Here is a 12,030-nt window from a genome sequence, read left to right as displayed (position 1 = left end):
AATCGAAGGTGGCCAAGGTAAGCAGGAGGTCCACAAAGTACAGCACCAACCAGGTAAGCGGAACAAGTCGAAGGTGAAAATAAACGAAGGGGAAAAGCGTTTTACTCCGAGGGGGGCTGGTACAAGTGATGTTAGCTGCTACCGCTGCGGTGAGAAATCTCACACACCTGCAAGCACAAGCACACCGAATGCAAGTTTTGTGGCCTGAAGGGACACCTGGAAAGAGTGTGCATGAAAAAATCCGGCTCGAAGGTCAGTGGTGCGCGATCGTCGGGTAAACAAAGTGCCGTGCAAACGAATTTCGTGGACAATTCCGCAAATGACTACAGTGATGCGAAAACCGATGTGCGCGAGGTGTGTTCGGAAAACACCATTTCGGACAATGCGAAAATTTGGATGAAAGTGCGCGTGAATGGAATACCGATGCGTTTCGAGGTGGACACGGGATCGCCCGTCACCATCGTGAGTGCGAACTGCTGGAAACAAATGTTCCAGGAAGCGAAACTGCGGCAATGCGATACGAATCTCGTGAGCTATTGCAATACGAACATTGACGTGCTCGGGATAATGGACGCTCGTGTCGAATACGATGGACAGAACTCGCAGTTACCATTGTACGTCGTGAATTCGGAAAAACATCCGTTGATCGGGCGCGAATGGTTGAGTCGTCTGTCGGTCGATTGGAATGTGCTGCTGCGGAAGGACTACTCGGTGAACGAGATACGGGGAAGTACTTCGGGAAGCAACTGCGGTGCTTCGAATAATGCTGCTGATTCTGCTGCCGCCGTGAAGGAGGTTCTGCAAAAGTTTCCGAGGGTATTCGAGGATTCCATCGGAAAGATCTCCCGTGTCCAAGCCAACTTGCCGCTGAAGAGTGATGCCCGTCCTGTCTTCCTGAAGGCGCGTAAAATCCCGTTCAACTTGCAGAGTGTGGTCGATGCTGAACTAGACAAGCTAGTTGCGGAGGGAGTTCTCACCAAGGTCAACCAGAGTAATTGAGCGACACCGATTGTGCCGGTGAAGAAATCCAACAACCGGGTGCGCATCTGCGGCGATTACAAACAAACCGTCAACCCCAACCTTGTGGTGGACAGGCACCCACTTCCTACGGTGGACGAGCTTTTCGCCTCGCTCGCTGGTGGGAAGAGATTCAGCAAAATCGACCTGGTGCAGGCATACCTGCAGATGGAAGTTGCTCCAGAAGATCGCGAAATCCTCACACTGAGCACCCATCGCGGTCTGTACCGACCAAACCGCCTCATGTACGGGGTGGCATCTGCGCCAGCCATTTGGCAGCGACAAATGGAGGCTTTGCTGCAAGGAATCGAGGGTGTCAGCGTGTTCCTAGTCGACATTAAGGTAACTGGACCTGATTACGAGACTCATTTGCGCCGATTGGAGGAAGTTTTGCGTCGTCTGGAGGAGAATGGCATCCGAGTCAACCGAGACAAGTGCGAATTTTTTGCGGAGAAGATAGAATACTGCGGATACCTCATCGACGAAGAGGGGATCCACAAGATCCAGAAAAAAGTGGACGCTATCCAGGATATGCGAAGGCCGGAGAACAAGGACGAGGTACGCTCCTTTGTAGGTCTCATCAACTACTACGGTCGATTTTTCCGGGATCTGAGTACCGTTCTCTATCCTCTCAACAACCTGCTGAAGAACGAGGTACCGTTTGAGTGGAGCAAACAGTGCGAGAAGTCTTTTCAAGCGGTGAAGAGGCAAATGCAAGCGGAAACCTGCCTCGTTCACTATTCCCCCGAATTGCCTTTGGTGCTGGCCACCGACGCTTCGCCATACGGCGTGGGAGCCGTACTGAGCCACATCTACCCAGATGGCTCGGAACGCCCGATCCATTTTGCCTCACAAACGCTGAACCGTACTTAGCAGGCGTACCTACACGTGGATAAGGAAGCGTATGCGATAATATTCGGCGTTAAGAAATTCTTTCAATTTCTGTACGGCCGGAGATTCGTTTTGGTTACGGACAATCAAGCAGTGACCAAAATCTTCGGGGAACACAAAGGATTACCTGTGATGTCCGCTCTTAGGATGCAGCACTATGCCACCTACCTGCAATCCTTCGATTACGAAATACGGTTTCGGAAGTCGGCGAGCCATGCCAATGCGGATGCGCTCTCCCGAATCCCGCTGAAGCTGGCGGATGCAGACAACGTCATCGAAGAGTCGGACTTAGTGGAACTGCACCAAATCGAAACCCTTCCACTTACTGCTGCGGAGTTGGCACAAGCAACTGCTGAGGATTCCTCTGTGAAGAAGCTGATACAAGGAGTCCGGTTCGGAATCGACCAGAGCGAGTTTGCAATGCAAAAAGGCTGTCTGCTGCGTGGTATACGAGTGTACGTGCCGCCGTCTCTTCGGAAGCGAGTCCTTGCGGAGCTGCACTCTACGCACTTCGGAGCAACGCGAACCAAGTCACTGGCAAGAGGCTATTGCTGGTGGAATGGAATGGACAGTGCTATTGAGGAGATGATCGCCAATTGTGTTGAATGCCAGTCGGTGAGGCGTGAAATAACGAAGATGCCGTTACACTGCTGGGAAGCTCCTACTGCGCCGTTCCAAAGGGTCCATGTGGACTTTGCGGGACCATTCATGGACACATACTTTTTCATTTTGGTCGATGCCTTTACCAAGTGGCCGGAGGTGCGAGTATGTAGTTCAATCACTGCTGACAGTACTATCCGGATGTGTCGTGAGATGTTCAGCACTTTTGGAGTACCGTCGGTGCTCGTCAGCGATCACGGTGTCCAATTTACGTCCGAACAATTTCAACAATTCCTGCGAATGAATGGCATCGTGCATAAGATGGGAGCGCCCTACCATCCTGCTACAAACGGGCAAGCGGAGCGGTATGTGCAGACTCTGAAACAGAAGCTGAAGTCGCTGAAATGTACGAAGGCACAGCTGAACGTCGAACTCTGCAACATATTGCTAACATACCGGAAGATGATACATCCTGCCACCGGTCAATCACCTGCGATGATGATGTTTGGTCGGCAGATACGATCGAGAATTGACCTGATGCTACCGAAGAACGAAGTCGTGGATTCGAAGAACCATACAGTGCGAGAGTTCAAGGATGGCGATCGTGTACGTGTTCGGGACTTTCTGTCTACGGTTTTTGAAAGATTTTTTCCGTGCTTTGTTTTGTTGATGTTTGTGACTTTTTTGATGCAAAGGAAAGGAAAGAGAAAAAAGTGAATAAGTTGAAACATCAATTTAACCTTTTGGAATCGATTTTTTTTCGCCGCTGTCGACGCAACCTCGCTGGTGTCGAACACGTTTGTTATGCTCGGTTTCATCGCCGGGGTCATATATGACCCCTCCGGCTCCAAAGGGTTAATGCCAATAACATGTTTAAATCAGTGGTAAACTAGATGTCCTAAGAACTGCAGGTCCAAGCAGGGGTCCAAGAGATATGGCGGGCTCGAGGGCGGGCTGGGTGTGTAGAGTGCGATGAGAGAAATGCGAATGCAATGTAGGCCAACCCGGAAAGATGCAGGTCAGATTACCGTAAATCAGTAGTTGAGTTCAACACAGTCTCCTCTCACCGCAATACTGCCCACAGGAAAATAACGAGCCAACATCTCTGGTTCCCACTTCCAGCTGCCTCGTTGAACACAATAGCGGCGGCTCGGCGGCTTGGTTCCCCATGATAGCGCAACAACATAATTCCAGGAGCAAAAATCAAAAGCGGCGAAACTTTTTTTCACCAATTTTTTTTTACCTTTTAAAATCGTTAGTTTAAGCGGAACATGATTTTTAATTTCGCAATTATTTATTTAAAAATGAAGTCGTAATAGTATCAGCTCGTCTTCGTCACGGGAATAAAGTTTCCATAAAATTTAGAATTGTTATTGACATGATGCAGCCACAGTCAATAACCGATCCTGGATTTTGATGCTGACCTCAAAAACATGGCCGCGTGACAGGAGGCTGGTTCAACACTATTCTTTCTGTATTTGCATTTAGGGGAGTTTTCTCCTCTTTTCTCATGTGAACTTGCCTTCGACCACAATCGAATCAAATGCGGTTGACAAACTTTATCTTTGACGTAGAGTCATCTTTAACATATGGACTGGACTGAACACTGAAATGACTTTTAATATAGGTTCGTCTGCGGGTTCGCTTTTTAACCTAACTTATATTTGAATCGAACTTGACAGTTATCTCATGAGTTGTTATGTATTTCAAACTTTAGTCAAACTGGTGCCTCAATATTGCAATAACGGTTAAGCACGCTGTAATGATACTTATGTACCTCGTCACCCACTTCATGCAACTACATTAGTGGTCTAATAACACTTAGCGCACTCGGCATAGTTCCATCATGCCGCTCAAAGTGTTGCCACAAATAATGCTAAGTTTGCAAAACCCGGTTATCTGGCTGATGGGGCATGGGAGCCTAAGCTTCAACTGTTAATGCAATCAGAGACTACTCAGACTTAGACGTGGGCGATCCTATATATGAAGGGTTATCCAAAACGCTCTGGAGAATTCCCAAAGCACATTCTAATAAATCTAATAAGCCTAAGATGCCATTAACAGGAGGAAAATGGCAAGATAATATAACAATATATGGTTTATGTAATGTAAAACAATTCAACATAACAAAAGAGAACCATTCCAAAACCATTTGATTAAATGTATAACCAGTAGTGAAACTACAATTAAAAACAATTTATTTACGGTACATTTTATTGTTTAAAACCATTCATGTACCATACAATGTACGGTATATTTAAACCCACGTACCGCCGTATCAGTATTTTGAACAATTCATTAACAATAAAATGTATGGTTTTGCAAAAAAATATATATGGAGAAAAATATTTTATTATATTGTTACGATACTTAACAACCTGTATAATATATTGTAAAAATCTTATTTACAATTCACGGTATGGTGTCCTACATTACATCTTATTGTTTTTGTATTTTTATTTTTACAGTGGTGTCTATTGTAAAAATATGGTTCTAAATAGTACTGTTACAATATAACGTTCGGTTTTTCTACTGTATTTTTTATTCGGGCAGTGAAAGTTGCGTGAAAAACGGTATTATCGGAACGGAAAAAGTGGTTAAAAGTGTCGGTCGTTTGTGTGGAGCTTGTACAAATTCTGAAAAGCCAGTAGGCGCTGAGCAAGTTTGTTCAGTTCAACAACTGGCAAACATGGAAATTCAGAATGGAGATGCTGCTTACAAGGGAAGAACTGTGGTATGTGATTGATACCCCCAAACAAGAGGCAGTGAACCCTGGCCAGTGGGAGAAAGACGATAAAAAGGCCCGCGCGACTGTGAGGTTGTGTATCGAAGAATACCAGTATGGGTTGATTCGTGCAGCAGCTAGTGCGAAGGACTTTTGGAACAACTGAAGCAGTACCATGAAAAGGTGACGGTTACTTCCCGGATTTCGTTGCTGAAGCGGTTATGTAGTGTTAGTCTGCTGGAAGACGGTGCCATTTGTTCGAGGTTGAAGAACTTTTTGACAGACTGACGCAAGCCGGACAGAAGCTGGATGATTCCTTGAAGGTGGCAATGATTTTGCGGAGCCTCCCGGATTCGTACTCGGGACTGGTTACTGCTCTTGAAAGCAGGCTGGATGCAGATCTAACGGTCGTGTTAGCGAAATCTAAGCTTCTAGACGAGTTCGAACGTCGAAAGGAGCGGTCTGGGAAAAGTGAATATCCCAGCGAACTGAAAGCGCTGAAAAGTTTCAGCACTCGTGATTCTCCCAGGTGGAGATGTTTCTATTTCAAAAAGAAGGGTCATCTGAAGCAAGATTGTCCGGTGTTGCAAAGAAAGTGCGAATAAGAATGTGAGAAGAAACAGAAGAGCGAGTCGTCGACCGCGAAGCAAGCCGCAGTGAAGGACAGAAGTGCCGTTTTGTTTCTGGCAAATGGTGTCCGGTCGAGCGGATGGATTGTGGACAGCGGTGCAAGTGCGCACATGTGAGCGACAAACGATGCTTTGAGACTATTGATGACGAGGACATTAGTGAATTGATTCTGGCGGATGGGCAATCGGTGAAGACAGCTGGTTGCGGAACCGTGAAGCTAACTGGCGTGAACGGGTGCGGAAGAGCGGTTGATGTGACTCTGCAGAACGTGCTGTATGCTGTATGTCCCGTTGCTGAAGAGTGGGCTGATTTCCGTGAAAGTGCTGACGTCGAATGGTCTCCATGTGGTGTTCCGGAAGAATGATTGCGAGATCGTGAATGCAGCCGGTGAAGTGACTGTGAAGGGAGATCGCCGAGGCAGTTTGTACCAACTGAGGACGGCCGAGCATGCGCTGAAAGTAGTTGGAAGGAGCAACGGGAACCGTCGGTGACTGTCCGTATGACGACAACGATGAGCTCTTCGACGCAAGATGTTAGTGTGCGGAGAATCCAGCTGCGGTTGAGGAGGAGTCGCAGGAAGTACCAAGTGTTTCCGGAATTGCGATGTAGGATGTGCTGGAGTCGGAACGGTGAATGAGTGAAAAAAGACAGACATCACCGTGACTAGCACGTCCGGAAAAGTGAAGCGATTTGTTTTTGTGGATAGTTGGAGTTCTGCGGGGTTCAGCAAAGGTAAGGCCAACCGTTGAGCTCGCCGTTGAGGAGGAGTGTTGGAGAAAATGCAACGGTCGTCTGGTATTCGACCTGATTGCCGAACCCCCTAGTGTCGACCTAATTGCCGACTACCCTGTTATGCATGTTTTTGACTGTCCGTTTTGTGCAAGTTACCAAGACAATGACAGTAAATGTATGAAAGCCAAAGATGTATGTATGTTCATCCGTTTACTGTGGAATAAATGTTTATCGATTGACGACGGAACACTTGCGTTTTTCCTCCCGCGGTATTTTCCGAGTTTCCCGGTAGATTTTTCGCGTTTCCACGCATTATCCGCTGCGTACCTGTCCGCTTCGTCTAACAGGTTATGGGCCCAGGCCCAGGGACGCCCTGGTGGTGGTTCGGGAAGCGAGGAGACCAAGATGCGGTACCATCCAACATCCGATGAGGTTTCTAGATGCGATGAGGCCTGGTGCCAATAGTCGTTGAGATACCGAACCAAGAGGTCGAGGCAGAGGGTGCTGGATGATCAGGACGCTGGAGCTGGATGGCGGAAGGTACTCGGTGTCGGATGAATCTTGGAGCCAGGAGGAGCGTAACAGCAAAGATAGCTCGGTAGTTAGAGCAAAGGTGCTAGTAGGAGCTCGGGACGCGTCGAATCTGATTGTGTGACGAGGAGGAGTGTTGGAGCGTAGGTACATCCTTTGAGGTACATCACACAGCTCACTGGAGCTAGGTATCAACTGCTAGGTAAATTATGATGGAAATTAATTATAAATTAGTTATACGTAGATTGAATAAAGGAGAGGCGCTGCGCTGATAGCGATATCAGTGTTTTTATTTCCAAAAGATTCGCCTGCCCTGGCACCGGGCTCGATCGTCACGTCCTGGAGAATTTTCGACTTCATCCAGCTTACCTGCCGTTCACTTAATACCTGTTGTGTCCATTTCCATGACCATCGACTCGTTTCGCTTCGCCGGCCCATCATGAGCCACATCCATTCGACGTTGAAAAGGAAACCGATCTCCTGCAGCTTCTGGCTTGTGGTCTAAATTTCATCCTCGTACTCGTCGACGGAAGAACAGTCTTAGAAATTCAACCGCATCAACTTCCGCTGCAGGCCAATCTTACGGTATTTCATGCTTTCCTGGATGGCGATCCGAAGGCTGTGCGAAGAGCTTCTTTGACTGTTCGGGCATTTTGAATTTTTTCAGGAATTGATGAGGTGCAATGCTGCATGGAATTCGCTGTTCGAATACTCTTTGCTTCCTGGTTTCTCCAGGTGCGGTGACCACTTCCCTTTAGCCGCTGGAACCGATAGCTTGAGGAGGATCGTTTGGCGGTAGTCCGTCCTTGACCAGAAATCCATCTTGAACTGCTGGTAGTGGTAAGAAACCTTCTCCAGATCTTCTCACGGACATAACTTGCAGATTTCTGAGGATTTTATTCACTTTTCGGCCTGTTGCTAGGCTACGCCAGTACTAGGCCCATAACCTGATAGAATGAAAAACGTTAGACCAGTTGTAGTGACTAACAAGAAGTAATTTATAAGAAAAGTAGGCCATTTCGATACCAAAACGCCAGATATATAATCATTCATAATTTCCATAGGACATCCCTATTGTCCGCAACTATAGATTCAATTACTCACTGAGATACTTTATTAATGCAGAACAAATAGACAAGAGGGTCTGACATCCGAGTATCCTCACAAATCCTTTCATCCTTCGTTATTATGTTTTCTTCATTCGTCGCATAGGTTCCATCCTCCTCGCGCATGTACTTAATCATCCACTTTCGCAATCCCTTTACCACACCTTTCATATGTCTTTCCACAAGCAAAAAATAGGAGAATAACTATCTCAGCTTTCTGGTTTGCTAACTACCAGCAGAAATCCGTCCTCTCTGCAACCATAGTCTCGTTCCCATAATTTAAATAAAAAATCAATTAATAAAACTTAATCCTTCAGACAATAAATTACACCCTTAGCCGAATGTAGAATCTCTTCCAGCAAGGTCCAACTTGATTTTTTTGTTCCCTTTTCTTCAAATGGTAGCAAATCCTTATTTTATTATTCTGCTCTACTCCGTTCCTCCCCTTTTCTCCGGCAACGGTGACGCATCTGCAAATTTCGTTCCTCTTTCATCAATTAAACACCACATTTCCCTCTGCGTTTCCTCTGCTCTTCCATTCGGCATCAAAATCCCCCTCCCATTCATAACAAGCACAAAAACAAACATCACAACGAGATATATCCTGGTCTGGCACACCACATGGATTCTCATTACCATCATCATCATAGCCTACTCCGATTTTGTTGCATTCATCATCGCTTCGCCAAACGAAATGAAGCGTAGCGCCAAGGCCTCCTTTGATTGACACCGAACCGAATAAAATCATTTTCGCTTTTTATGCGTGATCCACCACTCTAGATCAGAGAAGCGAGAAAAATCCACCCGAAAAATTATTCCATTTCAGAGAAGTGGACCGCACTTCATCAGCGGATCCGTGGATGCTGCCTGGATTGTGGCCCTTGAGTGCTCTGAAGGGTCCATCCATTCCATTATTTATAAATATTTGAACTGGTGACCGAAGTCGTCACACCTTCAATTATATTCATAACCTCTCAATCGGGTTTTCCGAATCCGGACGAAGCTTTGACTGGGCGAAATTGACCATGGTGTTCCTCACCCTCACCTTTTGTTCCAACGGATTTGTGATGCTGCTGGTTCAGCAGATGGACTGGGCCCGAGCTGGGCCCATAATCGTTCGCACTCCAGCTGAAGTGGATGTGAAGAGCCGTGGATTTATAACGGATCGAGTCGTCTGAAAGTGATGAAGAGAGACATCGAAACGTCAAATAATTCCGTTGGAATTTATTTATTTCCACAACTCCAGCCTTCCTGTAGTGAGGGATTCCACCGGATTTCTGAAAGAAATTCGGCATAACCTCGGAGCGGGATTCAATCAGAATCCCAGAGTGGGATTCAATCAGAATCCCGGAGTGGGATTCAATCAGATTCCCGGAGCGGGATTCAATCAGAATCCCGGAGCGGGATTCAATCAGAATCCCGGAGCGGGATTCAATCAGAATCCCGGAGCGGGATTCAATCAGAATCCCGGAGCGGGATTCAATCAGAATCCCGGAGCGGGATTCAATCAGAATCCCGGAGCGGGATTCAATCAGAATCCCGGAGCGGGATTCAATCAGAATCCCGGAGCGGGATTCAATCAGAATCCCGGAGCGGGATTCAATCAGAATCCCGGAGCGGGATTCAATCAGAATCCCGGAGCGGGATTCAATCAGAATCCCGGAGCGGGATTCAATCAGAATCCCGGAGCGGGATTCAATCAGAATCCCGGAGCGGGATTCAATCAGAATCCCGGAGCGGGATTCAATCAGAATCCCGGAGCGGGATTCAATCAGAATCCCGGAGCGGGATTCAATCAGAATCCCGGAGCGGGATTCAATCAGAATCCCGGAGCGGGATTCAATCAGAATCCCGGAGCGGGATTCAATCAGAATCCCGGAGCGGGATTCAATCAGAATCCCGGAGCGGGATTCAATCAGAATCCCGGAGCGGGATTCAATCAGAATCCCGGAGCGGGATTCAATCAGAATCCCGGAGCGGGATTCACCAGAATCCCGGAACGGGATTCACCAGAATCCCGGAACGGGATTCACCAGAATCCCGGAGCGGGATTCACCAGAATCCCGGAGCGGGATTCACCAGAATCCCGGAGCGGGATTCACCAGAATCCCGAAGCGGGATTCACCAGAATCCCGGAGCGGGATTCACCAGAATCCCGGAGCGGGATTCACCAGAATCCCGGAGCGGGATTCACCAGAATCCCGGAGCGGGATTCACCAGAATCCCGGAGCGGGATTCACCAGAATCCCGGAGCGGGATTCACCAGAATCCCGGAGCGGGATTCACCAGAATCCCGGAGCGGGATTCACCAGAATCCCGGAGCGGGATTCACCAGAATCCCGGAGCGGGATTCACCAGAATCCCGGAGCGGGATTCACCAGAATCCCGGAGCGGGATTCACCAGAATCCCGGAGCGGGATTCACCAGAATCCCGGAGCGGGATTCACCAGAATCCCGGAGCGGGATTCACCAGAATCCCGGAGCGGGATTCACCAGAATCCCGGAGCGGGATTCACCAGAATCCCGGAGCGGGATTCACCAGAATCCCGGAGCGGGATTCACCAGAATCCCGGAGCGGGATTCACCAGAATCCCGGAGCGGGATTCACCAGAATCCCGGAGCGGGATTCACCAGAATCCCGGAGCGGGATTCACCAGAATCCCGGAGCGGGATTCACCAGAATCCCGGAGCGGGATTCACCAGAATCCCGGAGCGGGATTCACCAGAATCCCGGAGCGGGATTCACCAGAATCCCGGAGCAGGATTCACCAGAATCCCGGAGCGGGATTCACCAGAATCCCGGAGCGGGATTCACCAGAATCCCGGAGCGGGATTCACCAGAATCCCGGAGCGGGATTCACCAGAATCCCGGAGCGGGATTCACCAGAATCCCGGAGCGGGATTCACCAGAATCCCGGAGCGGGATTCACCAGAATCCCGGAGCGGGATTCACCAGAATCCCGGAGCGGGATTCACCAGAATCCCGGAGCGGGATTCACCAGAATCCCGGAGCGGGATTCACCAGAATCCCGGAGCGGGATTCACCAGAATCCCGGAGCGGGATTCACCAGAATCCCGGAGCGGGATTCACCAGAATCCCGGAGCGGGATTCACCAGAATCCCGGAGCGGGATTCACCAGAATCCCGGAGCGGGATTCACCAGAATCCCGGAGCGGGATTCACCAGAATCCCGGAGCGGGATTCACCAGAATCCCGGAGCAGGATTCACCAGAATCCCGGAGCGGGATTCACCAGAATCCCGGAGCGGAATTCACCAGAATCCCGGAGCGGGATTCACCAGAATCCCGGAGCGGGATTCACCAGAATCCCGGAGCGGGATTCACCAGAATCCCGGAGCGGGATTCACCAGAATCCCGGAGCGGGATTCACCAGAATCCCGGAGCGGGATTCACCAGAATCCCGGAGCGGGATTCACCAGAATCCCGGAGCGGGATTCACCAGAATCCCGGAGCGGGATTCACCAGAATCCCGGAGCGGGATTCACCAGAATCCCGGAGCGGGATTCACCAGAATCCCGGAGCGGGATTCACCAGAATCCCGGAGCGGGATTCACCAGAATCCCGGAGCGGGATTCACCAGAATCCCGGAGCGGGATTCACCAGAATCCCGGAGCGGGATTCACCAGAATCCCGGAGCGGGATTCACCAGAATCCCGGAGCGGGATTCACCAGAATCCCGGAGCGGGATTCACCAGAATCCCGGAGCGGGATTCACCAGAATCCCGGAGCGGGATTCACCAGAATCCCGGAGCGGGATTCACCAGAATCCCGGAGCGGG

The 12,030-nt window shown here is 49.2% G+C and overlaps 2 protein-coding genes across 2 annotated transcripts; both read left to right on the top strand.

Moving 5' to 3' along the window:
* Positions 1-231: 231 nt before the first annotated feature.
* LOC115259439 (uncharacterized protein K02A2.6-like) lies at positions 232-1,890 on the top strand. The gene is made up of 2 exons (XM_062853528.1): positions 232-981; positions 1,024-1,890. The coding sequence occupies exons 1-2, from the start codon at positions 232-234 to the stop codon at positions 1,888-1,890; spliced, it is 1,617 nt and encodes a 538-aa protein (XP_062709512.1).
* A 165-nt stretch (positions 1,891-2,055) lies between these two features.
* On the top strand, positions 2,056-7,060 carry LOC134288491 (uncharacterized protein K02A2.6-like). The gene is made up of 3 exons (XM_062853516.1): positions 2,056-3,114; positions 6,163-6,350; positions 6,943-7,060. The coding sequence occupies exons 1-3, from the start codon at positions 2,056-2,058 to the stop codon at positions 7,058-7,060; spliced, it is 1,365 nt and encodes a 454-aa protein (XP_062709500.1).
* The last annotated feature ends 4,970 nt before the right edge of the window (positions 7,061-12,030 follow it).

This window comes from Aedes albopictus, chromosome 1, assembly GCF_035046485.1.
Source record: "Aedes albopictus strain Foshan chromosome 1, AalbF5, whole genome shotgun sequence".
Classification (NCBI taxonomy): domain Eukaryota; kingdom Metazoa; phylum Arthropoda; class Insecta; order Diptera; family Culicidae; genus Aedes; species Aedes albopictus.
This window is presented reverse-complemented; position numbering and strand designations above follow the sequence as displayed.